The following is a 21,945-nucleotide window of genomic DNA, read 5'->3' on the forward strand; positions in this document are numbered from 1 at the left end:
AGGGATGATTTTTCTCGGTTTCATTTTAGACCTAAAGTTTTGATTAACTGAAGGCAGTAGATGTTTTTGTGGAGTGGAATGTTGGTCCTTTGATAAGCCTATCATCCAGGTGCGGAACACCTGGTGACCATTTCTTAAAGAACCCTGCCAGTCGGGCCATGCACTTTGTGAAAACTCTGGGAGCCAAACGAAGCCCAAAGGGAAGCACTTTGATTTGTTAATGACACCCTGCCACCTCGTACTTTAGGTACTGCCAGTGCTTTACATCTATGGGGAAGTGAAAAACGCATCCAGGAGATCTAGAGACATCATGTAATCTCTCTAATTAATCAGTTTTAAAATCTCCTGTAAAGACAGCATTCTGAAAGGCTGTTTCTTTATGTATTTGTTCAACAGTCTCAGATCAATAACTTGTCTCCATTTCCCAGATTTTTTCTTGACAAGGAAGTAGTTGGAATAAAAGCCCTTGATGTGATGTATAGGCGAAACTTTCTCTATCGCACCCTTGGAGACAAGAAATGTTATTTCTTTTTTTAACAGAGCTAGATGTTGATGAGCCCTTGTGTGGAGGGTGTCTTGTAGGCTTTTGAACACATTAATAATCTATATTTATAAAGCGCGAACAACCACCCGTAAGGGGCGCTGGGAGCCGTCGGGAAGATTAAGCAAACTATTGCCCAGTCACATGGTGCTGGGCTAATCTGCCGCCGGGATCGGACCGTGATCCCCAGATTCCGGAGTCAGTCGCCCTGGCCGCAACGCCATACCTTTTCCCTTCCATTCCAGGGTAAGACCATGCTGTATTATATCGAACACCTATTGGTCTGAAGAGATGCTCTTCCAATGATTGCACAAGTAGGAAAGATCCTTACCCAGGGCTGCTGTCAAGATACGGAGGAGACTAGTACCTGCAAATTGTCACCGATGTCTGATGGTGGTGTGGCCTTTTACCCCAACCGGAAGTAGATCAGCCTGTCAAAAGAAGGTCCCTGCTGTAGCTGTTCTGTACTGTTGTTGTAAGGTGTATCAAGTCTGTATTAATAGACTGGAGGGCATCAGTAGCATGTTTTCCAAAAAGGTTTTTACCATCAAAAGGCATATCTGATATCTTGCCACTACTGGCCGAAAGACCGTGGCCGTCAGCCAACTTTGCCAGCATAGGACTGCTGCACTTGCATCTGTCTGAAAGCCGTTGAGGACAAATCTATAGCGCTGTCTTATTTCAGATGAAGCTCTCTCATCTGCCTGAAGGATTTTCTTTGTTTCCTCTCTATCTTCCAGTACAAATTCTAGGAAGGCTGATATGTTTGACCACGTCTGCCTGTCATACCATTCAAAAATAGCCTCTGCATTAGATGCTACAAGATGGTCACTGCCATTGCGGAAAACCACTTGCCAATGTTATTCAGACATCGGCCTTCTTTGTCCAGAGGAGCCAAACACTTGGTGGAAGGATTCCTGGACCTTCTTTGGCCCGCTTCCCGGACCAGAGAATCAACACGTGGATGACCTATCAAACATGTGGGCAAATTGTCTGGAACGACAGCTGCAACAGAAGCTGGGGTCTTCATAAGCTCTAATCCTTCCTTCCAAATGTGATCCACAGAAGGGATTGATCTAACATCTTCTAGCTGAATACTTAAAGTCATAAAGAAAACATTCTGTTTACTTCACTGGCAAAGGCAGGTCATAAAGTTTAGAAGCCTGTTCCAAGAGCTCATGAAAGCCTCCAATGTCCTCTGGAGTTGAGGTAGCAGGTGGTGGAGTGATCAATTAAGACAGAGGGGCAACATAATCCTCCTACCCCCGACCAGTACTTGATGGGTCCGGAGGAATTTCTCCTTCCAGCTGTTCATCCACATCACTTTCAATATAGTCATCTCGAATAGTAAACTGAGACAAAATTCTTCTTTCTTTTTGCATTTGCAGGCCCTGTCGTACTTTAGAATTTGGGACCGCGTAGGAGGCAGGGCCCTACCCCTGTCTATCTCGGTAATAGTGTACCGCGAATGGTTAATGCGGTATGTACAAGTGCTTTGTGTAACGTTTTGGCTATGAATGCACTGTGTATACGCTATTTCACATCACTACGTGGGTTCCATTTTGTATCGGTGGCCATCTTATGGTTGCCCTCACATAGGCTATATAGCATGAAGCGAAAACGGGCCTTTCAGAGCACATGTGCCTTTCTTTGACTTTTCTGTGACCTGGGCAGCTTGGCTCCGCCGCCCCAGGTCAAACTGGTCTCACGAGTTCCCCGTCCTCTGGCCACCTGTGATTAGCATCAGGGCTTGACACACCATAAAGTCTTTTCATCCTACACGAGCCTCCAGCTAATATCTTTCTCACCTGACTGTTCCTGCTTTATGGCTTGTTTCCCAAAACAGGAGATGCTCATGTTTATTGGGGCCTATCGATATCTGATGTGGGATCTGAGCCTTGCTGGGTAAATAATTACGGGCTGGTTTAACTGGATTGTGGGATGGTCATCATGACTCTGCCTTTTCGTTTTGTAATGTATACTTTAAATGACCATACCATAAACCTAGGAATGTATGCCTGAGGCAGGAAATTCTGTATTTAAGGAGAAGCCCGTTTCTGTGATTTTCAGCAGTCTCCTGAGAACATACACGCTGTTGTACTTCTAGGATACCTGCAATTGGTCTGCAGCCAATAAACTGATCTTTGACTTCAGCCAGAAGACTCTGTGTTTCTGTAGGTCTGAAACAGGAAGAACCCCAAAGTCATAGGGTGTGTTCCCCTGCACCGCTGGGCTTAAAATACCCAGTACTTCAGTTGGCGCCCAACGTAGGGCTCGATTTCAGCGGTACCGGTCCAAGCCAGAGGTTCGTGAGGAGCTTCGTGTGGAAATTCTGGAGGAAGGCCGCCACTTAATCGACCCCTGCATGTCGACGTGGTCCGAAAGTCTTTTCTGCGAGGTTCTCCGCGTCCCGACGGCTACGAAGGACTGCTGCCCTGATTAATCGCCCTGTTTTGGACCCCTTGACGATTTTGGTAGAGCGAAACAATCGAGAGAGTCTTCTGGTGACGCCATCGATCATCAATATTCAGGTAAGTATAAGTGGAGCGTCTCCCAGTTTGAATTTGGTATCCTTCGGGATCATTTCGATTTGGTGCTTGCAAGTCCCAAAGCCAGAGGACTCGTGTATTCACGAGACTATCGTATTCGATAATCCTTTGAAGTTTGAAACTAGACTAGTGAGCGAAGATGCCTGGTTCTAGTGTATTTTGTAGATTGTTTTGTTTGGGTTGTGGAAGGGATTTCCAGTTAGAGGATTCATGTCCGGTTCCTCCAATTGGAACTCCTACTTATGAGCTTTATGTAAAACATGGCGTGGGCCCCATTGGATATAATGAAATATGGATCCGATACACCAGAAAGGACGGTGTTTTAAAATGGCCCCAAAATGGTAGTTTCGATACAGATATCTTAGATAATTTGGAAGTTAAATTGTTTAAAAAGAAAGCCCGGCCGGCGATGTTTGATTCTTTCCGCCTATGGCGAAAGGAAGCCAAACAGAAGGAAATAAAGCTAGCGAAAAGGAATAAGAGAGAGAGAGGTATGTCAGTGATGCAAGCAGCTGTGCAATTTAAAGACAACGAGGAGGAACAAATGAATGAGCAATTGCACAGACAGCGCAAACTAGGAATTGATAAATGTTACCCTGTTTTGTCACCCCTTGTGCAAGATGAGACAAAAGAGAAAGAAAAAGATTCCCTAATGTCCCATTTGTTAAGTTCGCCACCCCCATATGCGCAAAATGCCACCGCACCTCCACAGCTTGTAAATGCGCAGCCTCTAGTAAATATGCCGCAAGCCTTCCCGCAGCTGCCAGCTCCTCTTCAGCTGGCTCCTATCCCTGCAGTACAGCCCTCTCAAGGGCCGCCAGTTTTGCTACCTGTTACCCCCGCGCTTTCTGCGACTTTGCCTAGCACGCCAGCGGTTTCCCCTGGCGCTCCTTCTTGCACTACCCCGGTACCTGTATCTGAATCAGTTTTTCTTCCCTCTGTCTATCCCCCTGTTTTCGCCTCAACTTCTCCTTCAGCACGACAACGACTAGCTAATGTAGTTACTAGTTTAATGTCGCCTCTCTTTGGGTCATCTAGTGCGACACCTGGTTTACAGCGTAAGCAATTGCGCAGTCAGCTACCTGGTCCCGAAGAGAAAGAGGTGTTAGATCATCTGGCGCGTAGGTGGATTGGTTTCCCTTCACTCTATGATGTGGAATCGGTTGTTAACGTTTTTCACCAATGGGATGCCCCAAAACAGAGGTATGTCTTTGATAAAATGTGTGAATTCCTCTGTGAGGAATTGGAGGATAAGGGTGCAAACACAAACCCACAGGAATTGTGTCGAGTGCGATTTGATTTCGAAACAGGTGTAATTGTGGGCCCCAAGGTAGATAAAGCAGTTGCGACTTTACTGTCCCTCAGAAATGGCGATTGTCAGCAATCATTGTTTGACCAGGATTTCCCTGTGGGGAAGGAGGCAAAAGCGCGCCAATATCCGATGCGTGAGGTTCCCCCAGTTTGGAGACCTGCTGATCCGAATGCTAATCCAGCTGTCCCAGCACATTTTCAGCGTGTTTGGGTGCATGTCCCTTGGAAACGATCTGAAGTAATAGCGCTTAAACAGACATTGCCTGACCCCCGTAAAAACCCTACCGGTTATTATAAGGAGTTATCCCAAACTGCAGAGTCGTGTGTCATGAATTTGGCCGACATAGATATGCTGTTTGGGAATGTGGTTCCACAGCCTTTATGGGGATCCATTCGTAATGTAGATCACGCTGTAGAATTGGGTGACACATGGGCTAATATCGTTGCTGCAGACGCTAGACAAGTTGGTGGTGCAAAACCTGAGCCTTGGATAGCAGAGCTCCCTGGTAGAATTATTACCTACATGAAAACTATAATGCCTGCGATGCGCGTAAATTGGGATAAACTATCCGCATGCAAGCAGAAGAAAGATGAGACAGTGTCTGATTTCTTTACCAGGTTTGAAGAAACGTTTATCGACCACAGTGGTCAAGACATAAGCACTGAAGGTGGCCAACGGTTATTTGTTGATAAATTTGTGCAGAATCTACTTCCTGAGTTGTGTAAGAAATTAAAAGACTCAGAAAGTTCTTGGGCTGTTTCCTCTTCAGCGCAAATACTGGCTACTGCACAGTATTATGAGAATAGAGACAAAGATGAGAAGGATAGAACAGATAAGAAAACGAAAGAACTAAAGACAAAGGTCCTTTTGCAGCAGGCCTATCCGCCACGTGGAGGACAGAATAATTATAGGCAAACACAAGGTGTCTATCACCAGCCCCAACAGTTTCAGAATAATCAGCAAATGAATGGGTATTATCAACCACGAATTCCTGTAGGTCCCAACCAATGTTCATATTGCAAATAGGAAGGTCATTTTAAATATAGTTGCCCTAAATTAATGCAGCGTAACAGTAATGCGTACGGCACAAGAGGTAGAGGTGGTCAGTAGGCTCCTAGAGGTAGAGGGCGTGGAAATGCTCCCCAGAACGCGCGTCCTCTTCCGCCTCAAAATACCATAAATAGCTTTGATCAGCAAGCCAACGCGACTGGTAATACAGCTCAGTACTACAATAACGATTATTATGCGGAAGACGACAATGTAGAAGATGATGATTACTAGGACAGCCGTAGACAGAGAGAGGGAGTTGTTTCAGTGCCAGTGGATCAGAGCGGACCTTATGTTAAAGTAACTACAGCAAATGTAACGGAGCCCTTCCTGCTGGATACTGGTGCTGCGAAGAGTTCAATCATGCATTCAAAACTCCCTGGCGCGCCTTTGTCTGGCGAAATGAATGTTTCAGTAGGTTTTTCTGGCGCCCCAGTTAGGAACCCGATTTTTAGTCCTATGTCACTTTCTGTTGGACCTTGTGAGCTAAAAGCACCCCTCATTCTAACGACAGGTTGTGGTGAAAATTTGCTAGGCTTAGATTTGCTAAAAAGATTGCATGCAACGCTATATTGTTCTCCCTCAGGAGTACAACTTACATTAGGCAAGAAAGTGATTTCCCCCGATGTATTTGTCTAAAAATGCAATGCCACCTGAATTGTCATCCCTTCCGGATGCCCTTTGGGCCACTGGTCCCAATGATGTGGGTCTTTTGGAAAAACCGCCATATGTGGTCACTTTAAAAGCCAATGTCACATTTCCACGCATTGCCCAGTATAAGATCTCCAATGAAGGTCAGAAAGCGTTGTTAGAAATTGTCAGCGATTTGATCAAGAAGGGTGTGATTGAAGAGACAAGAGGCAACGTTTGCAATAGTCCTGTTTTACCGGTCTTAAAACGAACGGACCCTTCACAGCCACCTGTTTACAGATTTGTGATTGATCTTAGAGAGGTTAATAAGATTGTTGTACCACAGTTTCCAGTTGTCCCCGATATAACTGCCTTGTTAACCATGATTCCAGCCTCCGCTGCATGGTTCTCAGTGATCGATCTAAAGAATGCTTTCTTTAGCATCCCAATTGCAGAGGAGAGCAGAGACATTTTTGGCTTCAGTTTAGGAGGTCGCAGCTTCCGCTTTAAACGCGCTCCCCAGGGCTACTGTGAGAGTCCATCAATATACAGTCAGGCTTTAAAAGCGCAGCTTGATGCACTGGTTTTACCTAGTGGCGCTATCCTCATTCAGTACGTCGACGATTTACTAATCGCCGCGGACACTGAAAAGATTTGCAAAAACGCTACCTCGTCATTGTTGCGTCATTTGTCTGCCTTCCATCACAAAGTGTCTCTCTCAAAGCTACAATATTGTCGACAAGAAGTGACCTACTTAGGTCATCTCTTAACGAAGGAGGGAAGGAAACGGACCCCAGAAAGAATTCAAGCCATTGCACAGTTGAGTGTGCCAAGAACACAGAGAGAAGTGAGTGCTTTCTTGGGCATTACTTCATACTGTAGGCATTGGATTCCTAATTTTTCCTTGTTGGCAAAACCTTTGTTAGCATTGACATGCAAAGACACACCGAATCCTATTCCATGGTCTGAAGAGTGTCAGAAGAGTTTTTTAGAATTGCGTAATGCATTGTGTTCAGCTCCTGTGTTGGGTACCCCTGACTACAGCAAGCCTTTTACATTGTATGTTCATGAGAAAGATGGTTGCGCATTATCAGTGTTAACACAGCCTTTTGGCGACAGACCGCGTCCACGCGCGTATTTTTCGTCAACCTTGGACCCTGTAGCGAGGGCATTGCCAAGTTGTCTGAGAGCCACAGCCGCCGCAGCTATGTCTATTCGACAGTCTGCTGGCCTAGTAATGGATAATACATTGATTGTTATGGTTCCGCATGCTGTGGACACATTGTTAAACAGGACCAAGACGCAGCAATTAACTAGTGCGCGATTATCTGGTTATGAGCTGACACTGTTAGCAAACCATATACACATAAAGAGATGCAACACGTTGAATCCAGCTACACTATTACCAATTCCAGAAGATCTAGATGAGTTTGAGCAACATGATTGTCTATTCAGAACAGAAGAAGAAACGAAAGGGAGAGTAGATCTTAAAGATACTCCCCTAACTGAGTGTGATGGTACTTTATGGGTGGATGGTTCGTGTTTTAAGCTTCCAAATGGTGATACGACTGCTGCATATGCTATCACGACTTTGCACACAATTGTTGAAACTGCGCATGTGCCACAGAATTCGGCTCAAGCAGCAGAATTGATTGCCCTTACGAGAGCAAGCGTGTTGTCTGAAGGAATGAAAGTGAACATATATACGGATAGTCAATACGCCTTTGGCGTGGCTCATAATTTTGGGCGATTGTGGAAGGAACGTGGGTTCCTGACTTCGCATGGAGCTAAGATTCAGAATGGCAAGTTGGTGAATGATCTCCTTGAGTCGCTGACCCTACCGTTACAAGTTGCGATTATGAAATGCAGTGCGCACAAGAAAATCACTGATGATGTTGGTCGTGGTAATGCATTTGCTGATGAAGTCGCGAAAGAAACAGCAAAAGATGTGAAGACTCGAATGTATGTTGCAGGCCCTGCCAGATGGGTTGGTGATGTTGGAATGTGTGAAAACACAATAGAGAGTGTAAAGTCCCTTCAAGCTGAAGCCACAGAGAAAGAGTTAAGCAAGTGGAGAGAAAGTATGGGTAAGTTGGATGAGATTTGTCAGAACATAGGCGATGGTTGTTACCTGATGCATATGTGCTTCCAGTGGTTACTATGGCACATGGAATGGCACACATCAGTATGAAAGGAATCTGTAAGTTGTTGGCTCCAGTATGGCAGAATGCTGGAATTCCTAAGTGTGCAGAGAATGTTGTCAAGAATTGTATGGTATGCTTGAAGTACAACCCTGGTAGGGGAACCCCAACTCCAGCTGGTCATTTTGCGCCTCCATCATATCCATTTGAAGTTTTGCAGCTAGATTTTATCCACATGGAAAGGTGCAACAACCTGAAATATGTATTGGTGGTTGTTTGCGCTTTCTCAAAATGGATAGAGGCCTATCCTCTAAAAGATAACACTGCTCTATCCACAGCCAAAGCCCTTGTGAAGGAATTTTTCCCTAGGTTTGGAATGCCAAGAATGGTGTGGAGTGATAATGGGAGTGAGTTTGTGGGCCAAGTGATGAAGAATGTGTGTGAGGGACTAGGTATAAGGCAGAAATTTCTCGCTGCAAATCACCCCCAATCAGCTGGATTAGTGGAGCGCTACAATGGCGCTCTAAAACTCAAACTGGCCAAAATCCAAGCGAGCTCAGGTCTTAAATGGCCTGACGCTCTGCCTCTAGCACTCCTATCCACAAGAATGACCGTGCACTCACGAGTGGGACTTAGTCCTTATGAGGTTGTTTTTGGCCGCCCGGCCAATGTATGGGGTGTGCCAAGACCGACGAAATTCAGTGAAATCGAACACCCAGTACTGCTTGATTACTTGTATGATTTGACGGTTAAACTGCGTGTTTTACACCAACAGGTGCACGATACTCTCCCCCCGGCCTCTGAGGCTCCAGGACACCCCATTGACCCTGGCGCGTGGGTGCTTATCAAAAACTTTCAGCGGAAAACCAACGATGAGCCCTGCTGGATTGGTCCTCATCTCGTGCTACTGTCTACAAGATCAGCTGTTCGAGTAAAGGGGAAAAGGAACTGTATCCACGGCGCCCACGTGAAGAGGATCCCTTTGCCTCTGCCGTATGACCAGTGGGTCCAGGAGGGTATCGCAGACTCTGAAACAGACACTGTACCTCGTTTTGTGCCGTTCAGTGATGCACGCATAAAAGGCACAACTTCAGACCAGGAGAGTGACGATATTTTGCAAGAAGCTGTGCCGCCGTCAATTCGATTGGACGCCACAGAGCCTGAACTCTTGTTCCAAGACCAAACAGTACCTGGCCGTCTCCATTACAATCTGAGACCAAGGCCTATGGACAAATAAATATTCTTTTTCTTTTACCTTTTTATTTTTTGATAACCAGAGCTCTCCCATCTGAAGGACTTTCTTGATTTTTGTTTTTCGAACCACCATCCGGGTTCAGCCGCAGGGTCGCGGTGCCAAGACTTTGGGGTACAGGCCGAAGACGTTAGGTCGACGGTTCTGGTTGGTCTAGGGCGTTCCCTGGACTGACAGGCGTACTCCTTAGCAGAAGATACTCACCCGCCGCGAGCGGCACGATTAGAGGATGGAGTTTTGTAAGATGGAGAGACTCACTGAGGAAATGAACTTTAAAGCAAGAATATGTAAAACAATGAGGAGCAAACGTTTTGTATTTTTATGCCTGTTTGTATTATTTAGTATGGTAGTGTTTACTGTAGGATTCGTATTCTTCTCCTCTCAAGAGCCCATTGCCCCCACTGTACAGCCTATACCTCCTCCTACTGTCTCCTCACACTCTTTTCACCCTCTGCCTGAACATGAACAAGCTAGACGGTCTGAGTTTGTAAACAACTCGTTTATTCAGCTCCCGCACCAGCACCAACTAGTCATGAATACAACCAATTGCTGGGTGTGTGGTTTAATGCCACATACCATTAATAAGGGTATTCCTTATCTAGTGCTGCCGTATAGTTACAATGGATCGTCATGGGCATTCCAGACCATGTTTCTCTATGCACTAGATGCGTACTCACCGCGACAACCGCGTTCCATCAGACCTAGCACCAATAATAAAGCTTTAATGAAAGGAGTTGCCGATATGAGTAGAGATATCGATGCATACTCATCCATTCCCAAAGAAGAATTGAGAGCTTATGTAGGGTGGAACGCGACGGGGTATAGTATTAGTCTAGGTGAAAGACAACGGAAAATCTCATCCCCAATCTGGGTCGTACCCCACATGGGTCGGTTCTGTTTGCAAGGTAATGGTCAGAATCCTAGAGCTCAACTGGGAAGAAGTGACTGTACTGAAACGTACACTTTTCCGTCACAGTTTTCCCCTGCGTTTTTGGCTGCCAAGGGTACATATTTTATCTGCAATGACCGAGCATATACATGGTTGCCCCCTGATTTCTCGGGCACATGTTATATTGCAAATCTGCTACCGCCAACATTTACTGCCGCCTCTGACTATCACAAGACCAGAGTTGTGAGAGGCGTGATTAGTAAGGAAGATACTGCCGGTTAGGAAGCGGGAGATTTCTTTTTGGGTTTCCTGCCGTTTTTGGGACCTATGGTTAATAGTAGGAACCTGAGACAACTGACTCGTGTGGTTGAATCCACTGTTAATGTTACGGCTGGTGCCCTTGGTAATTTGACAGCTGAGCTCCAAGCGGATCGCCTCATGACTTTGCAGAACCGCATGGTTCTAGACGTCATACTTGCAGACCGCGGTGGGGTATGTAAGGTTATCCAATCCAGTTGTTGCATTTTCATACCAGACAACGCTCCAACAGTTTATCAAGCCATCTCCAAACTGCATAAAATATCTGAGTCCATACACGTGGATAAAGGAGATTGGTCACTGGTGGGGTGGTTCTGGGAACTGATATCTGCCTGGGGTTGGAAAGTTCTTTCATCCTTTTTCTGTTCTGTCTGTGCGTACAGTGTGCTCCCGCGATATGTGGCCTCTGTGCTACAATATGTGTAAGGAAACCTGTATCGAGGGACGAGCTAAGTAATAGGATGATGCTACAGCAACATCTCCATGACTTCGTGAATATTGACCTAGACTCGGATTGAAATGAGTATAGTTATTGCCTATGTAAGGGCAAAAGGAGGGTCTGTCGTACTTTAGAATTTGGGACCGCGTAGGAGGCAGGGCCCTACCCCTGTCTATCTCGGTAATAGTGTACCGCGAATGGTTAATGCGGTATGTACAAGTGCTTTGTGTAACGTTTTGGCTATGAATGCACTGTGTATACGCTATTTCACATCACTACGTGGGTTCCATTTTGTATCGGTGGCCATCTTATGGTTGCCCTCACATAGGCTATATAGCATGAAGCGAAAACGGGCCTTTCAGAGCACATGTGCCTTTCTTTGACTTTTCTGTGACCTGGGCAGCTTGGCTCCGCCGCCCCAGGTCAAACTGGTCTCACGAGTTCCCCGTCCTCTGGCCACCTGTGATTAGCATCAGGGCTTGACACACCATAAAGTCTTTTCATCCTACACGAACCTCCAGCTAATCTCTTTCTCACCTGACTGTTCCTGCTTTATGGCTTGTTTCCCAAAACAGGAGATGCTCATGTTTATTGGGGCCTATCGATATCTGATGTGGGATCTGAGCCTTGCTGGGTAAATAATTACGGGCTGGTTTAACTGGAATGTGGGATGGTCATCATGACTCTGCCTTTTCGTTTTGTAATGTATACTTTAAATGACCATACCATAAACCTAGGAATGTATGCCTGAGGCAGGAAATTCTGTATTTAAGGAGAAGCCCGTTTCTGTGATTTTCAGCAGTCTCCTGAGAACATACACGCTGTTGTACTTCTAGGATACCTGTAATTGGTCTGCAGCCAATAAACTGATCTTTGACTTCACCCAGAAGACTCTGTGTTTCTGTAGGTCTGAAACAGGAAGAACACCAAAGTCATAGGGTGTGTTCCCCTGCACCGCTGGGCTTAAAATACCCAGTACTTCAGCCCAATGGGCTTTTAGGAAGCTACGAGACACCGGGAGTATCAGAATGCCCTGAAGTATGTTGTACCGTAGCATTAGCCTTGGGGAACCCCTTGTAGGAGTCATTTAACATGTGCTGCAAACCAATAACTAACAAAATGGGCACATAAATTGTATCCTTATGCAACCTATGTTGTTCCTCATAAGGTTCATCATATGGGTAATGTTCCTGGAAAGAATCATAATATTGTGAGGCATATTGTTGCCCATCTTGAAAAGAGAAATCCCCTTCAAAATAGACTGAACTGTCTTTTCCAGGTTCGTCATCATCAGTATCCTGGCATTTGACGTTCAGTTGCGTGGGAGTATAAGCTGGCCCAAATGGTCCCTCATTACTAGATTCTGCCATCTCTAGGAGACGTACAGGTGGCAGTGGTGCCACCTTACTCTGATAGGTCTGATCCAGATGTAAAACAACTGGAATCCCTTTTGGAGTAATTAATACTGTCTCCTTCTGTTCTATCGTCAGGATTGCCAACGGTGCCAACAACGAGGAGAGTAGTCTTTTTTGTAAAAACCTGCGAGTTTGTCACTGTCGAAGCAAAAGTCCCGGTCGGCGCAATCACCACCTTCATCAATGAAATGGTCATTGTCGGCTTTCTCAAAGAGATGAGGAAGATGACGTCATAGTTATAAATGCTGGAGTAGTCATTGATAAGGTGGTTGACGTCATCAGTGATTATTTACCCCGTCGACGTGTCAGCCATTATGAAAATGACTGTCGACAGCGGATCCATCGACACATTTTCATCTAGGAGAACTCCTTAAAAGGAGTTGCAGGCACTGATGTAGAAGACCTTTTATGAGAGGAAGGTGTACCAGAAACTCCCTTACTTACTGACTTTTCTGTATTTGCTTTGAGACTTAGAATAGTTTTCATATAAGGTTGAAACCTAATTTTTACACTTCATTCCTGCTGAAGAATGGCTCTGCCCCTCATCTTCAAAAGGAGGGTCAGGATGAGTCTTTCTTTTGTAGTCAAAGAAGTAGTCTGGCTTCATGGTCCCTTTAGAGTTTTAGCGCAAAAGGTTCTGCAATGCTTACCCTCCTTTGGCTTATGGTGATGGTGTAAGCAAGAGGCATTCCTTATGGGGGTCCTCATAGAATAATCTTGGTTTCGCACAAGATTCAAAAGGCCTAAAGAGTCTCTTTTTAGATCCCTCCGATATGATGCTAATCAGAAAACACAACAGGTGTTACCTCTCAGTGGCTTAAAGGGTCAAATAGATTACTTCCGACAGAACAAAAGGGCAAAAGTTGACTAAAGCACAGTACATCGAGTATAGTTCAGGGAGAGTCCCCCACACACAACGCGCACTTATAAATCTATAGATTGGTGGCCCTGCAGAAGAAGATTGCACCATGGTCTGTGTTCTGATTGGTTGCAATTTGGTTCTTATAAACAATGTTAATTGGTTATCATTGTCACTTAGCTTCTCTATGATTGGCAATGCCTATGTTTGGCACTACTTGTTAATACCGTGGGACTCCCGAAATGACGACTGACAAGATTCAAGCATGTGAATCTATAAAATATTAAATACTGGAGAACAGTGTGTTTAACAAAAATACAGACAAATGAAGCATCCAGTGGAAACTGCCTAAAGTTCAGACATTTGAGATAGTCCTATATTGCAGAGTTTGCCAAAGAGAACATATGAACCGAAGGCCTGAAAGAGGGTAATAATCAAACAATCAAGAAAATATATAGGCGAAAATGAGAAAAGCAGTAGCAGAAACCTGGGGCCTAGGAGAATAATATTCAGCATGCAGTTCAAGTTGCATAAATAAGCAAGCAATTGTCTTCACCACCTTTAAATGGTCGTGGTAGCCTTATGGCTACATAGTATGACTAGTAATAGCGGGCACATGTTGGTTACTAAACAGAGTAAGAAGCAGTTTTCCATCCTACTATGAGACGTTAGGGGTAGGAGAGAGTCAGGGGGAGTATCATAACTGAGCGGATGTAGAGGACAAAATTAATGTTGTCCTGTTATGACCATGATTCAGGGTGTTTTGCACACAGATTTCGCGGTCTCCCTGCATCTACTTTTTAGAATAATCTTTCCGCATTTGTGGCCTTGGTTAGCACTGTCCTAAATGGAGTCCTTTGTCCCATTAAGAAACAGAAAGTTGGGCAGATCTTGATACCAGTGAACAAGAGGTTGCTTTCTGCGTTGTGACAATTTGCCCTTTGGAGGAGGTGTTGGTTGACGATCTGAAGCAGCTTGCTCTGTCTTGCATTATGGGTAGACTGAAACATTAGGAAATACATTGGTCACATATGCTTGATAAATCTGACACAATTAATCATTTTAATAAGTTTAAACGGGAAGAAACTAAGTTAGGTTTGAAGTGAGATTATTCCTGTATCAAGTCTGACCGGGGACAGTATTTCAGCAGTTGACTGGAATCTACAGTGCAAGCAAGAGGTAAACATTGATGCCAGAGTTAAATGTTCAATACAATAGCCTAGAACACACTGGACAGATAATGTCCTTTATACACTGCCTGATCACTTTAAGATGGCAGACTGTGAAGAAACATGACCACCCCTGAAACTAACAGAAGCCCCTCAGCAATGCAGCGAATTACAAAATGAGTTTGCGCATAAGACTAACTTTGTAAAATACCACCAGTATACTAAATAATATCTAAACTCCTTTAAAATGTCCACATCTAAGTAATATCTCTTAATTGCGTTCACTAAAGAAAATATCGTTTTAGGCAGTCAAGTGTTCTGAGAGTTCAGACCAGTCACAAGATAATTTCCACAGTGGACAAACATTCAGCAGATTTCTCCCTGTATATATGTGTGTGAATGTATAAAACAAAATTACTAGAACATAACATACCTGTGGGAAAGAATAATTTTCTTCATGTTGTCCGCCATAAGGAAATTATAAAATCTCCGACACTGATCCCATTGTTGAAAAGTTTCTTGTGCCCTAAAGTATACCAGCAACACAAATATTAGCATTAGGAAGGTGGGAACAAGAAAACATTAAAATAACTTGCTGAAATCTGATAAGAATCCTTGTGCAGCGCTTAAGACATTGCCCAGTTACCAGGTAATGGAAGAGTATGTATGTATGTATGTATGTATGTATGTATGTATGTATGTATGTATGTATGTATGTATATATAACACATTTATATAGCGCTACTGTCACCCATCGGGCATCCTGGCGCTGTGATCTAACTGATCCTGCAGCAAAAATAATACTGTATCGGCAAGCTACTCAGTCCTTGGAAACAGGTGAGTTTTTAATTCTTTTTTAAAAGAGAAGAGATCTCCTAAACATCTAAGCAGCAGTGGCAAATCGTTCCACAACTTAGATGCCATATAGACAAAGGAGCGTCCCCCCATCCGCTTTCTCCGGATTTTGGGGACAACTACCAAGTTAGCTGAAGCAGAGCGGAGAGATCTAATAGGGATGTACCAAGAGAACATCTCCTGTAGGGGTAGTGGTCCCAAACCATGTAGAGCCCGTAAGACCAAGCATAAAGCTTTAAACTCGACCCGCTGAGAGATAGGCAGCCAGTGCAGGTCTTTAAGTGCTGCAGATGACGAATCAAAATGTCGGCGGGATAGTGCTAACTTAGCAGCAAAGTTCTGTACCCGTTGTAGTTTGCCTAATGCCGTGATAGGTGCCCCGAGAAGCAGTGCATTGCAGTAATCAAGTCTTCTTAAAATGATACTGCGCACTACTTCTGGTCTGGCATGGGCGGGAAGCAAAGGGAGAATCTTCCGCAGAGTGCGCAACAGCACCATACAGGAGGACACTGTTTTATCAATGAAACCCTCTAGTTGAAGATTGGGTTCCATTGTCACCCCCAGATTACGAACCGAGCTTGCCGCTGCTATCGTACCCTGAGAGGAGGGAGGCCAAAAGTCCTGCGGTAGGGGTCGTGGGACACGGTCCGCTGAGCAATGCAGCACCTCCGTTTTGGAGCTGTTAAATTGCAACAAATTGTTACTCAGCCAGGTCGCCGTGGAGACCATACAATGGTGAAAGGTCTCCAGTGACACCGCCTTCTCCCCCTCAAAGGAGAAGATAAGTTGGGTGTCATCAGCATAATTGGTGACCGTTATGCCAGAAGATTTAATTAACTTGACCAGGGGGCGGAGGTAAAGATTGAAAAGAATGGGACTGATGGCTGATCCCTGGGGTACGCCCTGCCCTACCCTTCTGATGGTAGACTTGAAGGGAGGCAGGGCAACCACCTGATGTCTGTTGGCCAAGTATGAAACAAGCCAATCTCAGGCCAGACCCATCACACCAGCCTCCTCCAATCTCCTGGTCAAGATGGCGTGATTGACCGTATCGAACGCTGCCGACATGTCAAGCAGCACTAAAAAGGCTGCTTGACCATGATCGGCACGCGAACTAAGGTCACTCAAAACGGTCACCAAAGCTGATTCGGTTCCATGCGCTGGCCTGAACCCAAACTGCGCCATGTCCAGACAGTCATTAACTTCCAAAAAACCGGACAGATGTTTCGTGACCAGTTTCTCCAAGATCTTAATCGGGAAGGGAAGCAATGAAATAGGTCTGTAATTAGCGGGAGATAGGGGGTCCAGTGATTCCTTCTTCAACAGCGGAGAAACTACCGCAAGCTTCCAGCTGTCCGGCACCTGGGCGGAGCCGAGAGACTGGCAGCAGATTGCATGGAGAGGAGGAAACAGCTCCTCCCCAAACACCTTCCAAAACTTGTGCGGAAGTACATCAAGAGGAGAGCCTGAAGACACACTATCTGCTAAAGCAACAAACTCTGCAAAGGAGGGGGAGGGAAAGCTGTCCAACCTTGCTCTCCCAGCCTCCAACTCTGATGTAGGCGGGAGAGCGGCCTCTGAGATATTGGGACTCAGTTTACTCAAGATGGTCGCGATCTTATCTTCGAAGGCCATGGCCAACGAGTCGCAGAGTAACTGAGAGGCAGGAATAACTGTAGAAGCACTAGCCGGTCGAGACAGCTAGTTGACAATTTTAAACAAAGCCTGAGCTTTATTAGAGGCTGACAATAGAGTCTCCTCTAGGAACCTTGCTTTTGCACACTTAATCTGTGACTTATAAGCTGCCAGCTCCTGCTTAAAAAGGGCTTGATCCGAAGCCAGATAGTGTTTCCTCCATCTCCGCTCTGCCCGTTTACATTGATGTTTAAGTTGGAGGAGCTCCCTCGAAAACCAAGGCATGGCAGCTCTAGTTCTGTCTCGCATTTTCCTTAATGGAGCCAGCTTGTCCAGAGAAACCGCGATTCGCTGAATAAGGGCATTATAACTTTCCTCCACATTTTTTTCCAGTTTAAAAGCTTTTGAGAGCAGATCAGGAAGGGATTCACCTCTCAAGAGCCTTGACCATTGTCTCCCAATCTTAACATTTCCCGTGCTACTGCACTTAGAGTGGCCTACCGGGAGATCTGCAGAAAAAAGAACTAGAGCGTGGTCCGTCCAGCATTGCGGTAGGATGTTTCCAACCCTCACCTGACTGGAGTTGGCAAAGATCAAATCCAAGATGTGTCCCCTCTGATGAGTCTTCGAGGCAACCAACTGCTCCAGATTGATGTTACAGCATGCCTGAGTAAGGCATGTAAAGTCTGAATCTGTTGGCCCATCTGGCCACAGATTAAAATCCCCCAGCACTATCAAGCTAGCATGGGAATTAGCTAAATCATAGATCAGGTCAATGAGTTTGGACACGGCAGACGTAGCGCCAGCTGGGGGTCTATAACACAAAAGAGCAGTGAATAGCACCCCCCGCCCCCCTGTCCTTTCAGTGAAAAACCCATCAGTTCATATTCCCTGATTTTCTTAATTTCTAACTGGGAGAAATCCAACGACTCTCTATAAATCAACCCTACACCTCCTCCTCTACCACCATCACGTGGGTTATGTCTGATCTTATATCCTGGGGGGCAAGCTTGCACCAATTCTACTCCACTATCTATCCTCGTCCATGTTTCCGTCATGAATAAGGCGTCTAGCTCATGTTGTTCTATGAATAGCGCTATCTCTGTATGATGCCTACCCAAAGATCTAACATTCAGCAGGCCACAAGCCAAAGACTTGTGGCTTTTAACGGTAGTAGTGGGTTGATGTTCTACCACAACAGCAGGTTTCAGGGCATATAGATCCTCTTTCGTGTAGGTTAGGCGCCCATGTGAGACCGGAGCCACAATTTCAGCCGCCAGCGCGCCCTGTGTGCGAACGGGCGCAAACGGGCTTACCTCTGGCGCACCTCCGGCGCGCCCACGACGCGACCGCTGCGCGCCAACGCTGCGCGTGGGCCCTCCATTCCTTTTTATCACCGTAGAGTGCGGGAAACCGCCTATGCGAACGTCTAGCCCGCCAACCAAGATGGCGCCTAGTCACTGGCCCGTTTTCCAACCACTCACCCAAGATGGCGGCTAACGCCGCGATGTAAACCTCCCAGGAAGCCGTACACACTGAATCCCACAAATGCGGGTGAAGTTCCAATTTATAGTGCAGGTAAGACTCACTAATCACCCCCCCCCCAGTAGTGCAAGCGCGACTGCACAAATTATGGTACGAGCGCGAAGAGAGAGAAAGCCAGGCTATGACAAAATTAAAATTAGGAACAGTTTTTAAAAAGCCAATAAAGCTATGACACGCATGCAGGTTCAGAGAATGATTGATGCAACAGTAAAGAGTAAAGTGTACTAGAGGATGCAAAAGAAGTGGTTAGGGGTATGATCTTGCCCCTTTCCAAGACAAATTCGAGTTGTTCTATATATTAATCCAGCAATGTTTGAACCACAACTTCAGGTCCCTTTTGTGCTGATGTTTCTCTGCTGCAATTCATTAGAAATTGGAGGCTGAACGCAGCAGGGTGGTATCAACTAAAAGCGTTTAAGTGGTTACAGCTTGGAACCTGCTAAGGCTGGACCCACTATCCAATAATTCTATTATCAGAGAGCAAAGCCTCTAGCAATTCAATTACAGTTTGTAACCTGACCACAAGAACATCTCCACGGTTGACAACAGATGATGCTGATCATAACAAAATCACCAGAGTACGTAACTGCCCCGGCTCAGACACTGTCACGTTTTCCAAATTATAGGCAGATACCGGTGTAGATAAAAAAAAAATATATATAAAATCACACTAAGATTCTGAAAGAGTATTTGGGAAATAGAATACTCAGATAGGTTTCGTGAAAAGACAGTAATGTATAGTGGAATATTTGAAGCTTAATTAACATAAATGAGGTGGAATGGACAAGGGATATGTCGTACCTAGTCCTGAGCATAAACCTGAAGCAGATTTTGAAAGAGTAGAAGGGTGTATTTGCAGAGTGCCTAATTAAGTTTTGGTTATTCCAGGATGTTTTGAGCGTTTATAGAGACTGCATATGGTTGTCTAAAAGGTACTTAATTGCTGCAGTTCTGGGTTTTTTTTAGGCAAGAGGACATGTGGCATTTTAAATGGCCCACAGAACAGATGAAAGATTTAAGAGTTATTTTAGGCAGGGACATTCACACGGTGGGAGATGGTAGAAAGATTTATCTTAGGTGAAAATAGTTATAATTCTATTACTCTGCAGTTTTCAATATGCGATTCTTATTGGTTATTTTAGGTAACAGTTTTGTTCATGACTTTTCATGTCATGATATGGTATTTTTGTTAAAAAAAACAACTTTTCTCTACAATTATATCTATGTATTACATTTATTTAACTATAGTAAGGCCTTACATAGAAATGCAGTAAGGTAGACTGCTACAGAGGAAGCTTGACTGATTTGACTTTTTGGTGCAAGATAAACAAATGTATTGCCAAAATCTTTCCTCATTTTAGAATATGCAGATAAAAACGGGTAATCCGTCTTTTTTGTGAAACAACCAAGGCTCTGTAGAGCATCTTAAAGCAAAAACTTGTGGAAAGAGGTTTTCATTTTTCAACTTTTAGTGTGCATCATAGAGCATGCCTTTTACTTCACCTGCCAGACTCTAGTGAGCCTAGGGAGCCTAGGGAAGGAAAGGCAATCTGGATGTAAAATGAAAACAATGCATTCTGTTTTCTAGAGATAGAGTAATTACTGAATATAATTAACAGTGGAACAAGAAAAATACCCATTTGGTCCAAGAAGTCTTTTGCTCTCCCGGATAAAGCGATGAAGGGTCAGGATCACCACCAGCAAAATGTTCAGGTTAAATGGCGGAATCAATTATCATGGATATGGAGAAAATAGAAAATGTATTACTGAAGCTAGTCGGGTATGGAAATTAATAATGGTGGAGTTTAGAGACCTGCAGGCTTATTTAAAAAAATACCAAAACTAAACTATTTTAGTAAAATAATGAGAACTAGTATGCTACTTCAATTTGGACCAAACTACAGAAAAGAACTACCCTGTGGGCATCTATTATTTGCATGTAGTGCTCTAGATGTACATGTTCTGCATACTCCTGCCATCTAGTGTTGGGCTCGGATGTTTGCAAATGGTTTTACTTCAAAGAAGACTCACGAGTCACAAGGTCCTAGGACTACTCTTCTGGTAAGTAATGTGCATGGTCAAAGCTTCACCTTCAGATTGTTTATCGCACATTGAATGCATGAATACTGGAGCTAGAAGCAGTTCATAGTGATGACCATTCAATGAAAAAGCAAAGTAAGTGAATAGATTCTATAGAGTATGTATTTGTATCTGCGACACCCAATGACATTCGGGTAGGTGGGTGGGTGGGCACATGTGAAACTAATAAATGGTTACAGGTTAATCCATTATTAGCATGTGTGACTGTAGCTACACATGTTCTGCATAAACTGTTAAGAGGTTCTCCCCTTGCAGTGGCAAGCCAGTGGATGTAGCTGATGTTTGAAACAGTTCTAATTACTGCTTGTCCAATGCATGCCTGTTGGCGTGTGAGGACATCCACACAATGTTTGGTAAATGTATGTGGATTTGACCATGTTGCTGCCTTGCAGATATCAGCTATAGAAATGTTACCCAAAAAAAGCCATAGATGCACAGGTTTTCCAAGTGGAATGTGGTTTTAGAGGGACTGGCGATTTCCTTTTGGCCTTGATGTAAAATGTTTGGATACATTTAATCAATCAATCAATCAATCATGGCATTTATAAAGCGCACTACATGCCTGTGAGGGTCTCAAGGCGCTAGGGGGGGGGGGTGCAGGAGTTGCTACTGTTCGAAGAGCCAGGTCTTGAGGAGTCTCCTGAAGGTTAGGAGGACTTCGGTCTGTCGCAGGCGGATGGGGAAGGTGTTCCATGTCTTGGCGGCGAGGTGGGATAATGATCTGCCGGCGGCAGCTACTCTTCGGATGCGGGGGACGGTGGCCAGGGCGCTGTCTGCGGAGCGGACCTGGCGGGTGGGGGTGTAGAGGCTGAGTCGGCTGTTGAGGTACGCTGGTCCGGTGTTGTGGAGAGCCTTGTGTGCGAGGGTGAGGAGTTTGAAGGTTATCCTCTTGTTGATGGAGAGCCAGTGCAGGTCTTTCAGGTGGGGTGTGATGTGGCTGCGGCGAGGGATGTCTAGGATCAGGCGTGCGGATGCGTTCTGGATGCGTTGGAGCCGTTTCAGGAGTTTGGCCGGGACTCCTGCATATAGTGCGTTTCCATAGTCCAGTCTACTGCTGACGAGGGCCTGGGTGACCGTCCTTCTTGTTTCGGTGGGGATCCACTTGAAGATCCTGCGAAGCACGTGGAGGGAGTTGAAGCAGGAGGAGGAGACGGCGTTGACCTGGAGTCATCCCAGGCCGAGGGGCTGGATTAGAGGATGAGGACCTCAGTCTTGTCCGAGTTCAGCTTCAGTCGGCTGATTCTCATCC

General features: G+C 45.1%; 1 protein-coding gene across 4 annotated transcripts in view; it reads right to left on the reverse strand.

Annotated features, from left to right (window-relative positions):
* ABHD2 (abhydrolase domain containing 2, acylglycerol lipase) overlaps nt 1-21,945 on the reverse strand; it is a 427,692-nt gene that overhangs the window by 229,312 nt on the left and 176,435 nt on the right. For all 4 annotated transcript variants that reach the window (XM_085644457.1, XM_085644454.1, XM_085644456.1 and 1 more), the window contains one exon: nt 14,995-15,087. In XM_085644457.1, the coding sequence (XP_085500583.1) occupies nt 14,995-15,087 (93 nt within the window). The remainder of the gene's footprint in view (nt 1-14,994; nt 15,088-21,945) is intronic.

The sequence above is a fragment of the Triturus cristatus genome, chromosome 3_1, assembly GCF_964204655.1.
Source record: "Triturus cristatus chromosome 3_1, aTriCri1.1, whole genome shotgun sequence".
NCBI lineage: Eukaryota > Metazoa > Chordata > Amphibia > Caudata > Salamandridae > Triturus > Triturus cristatus.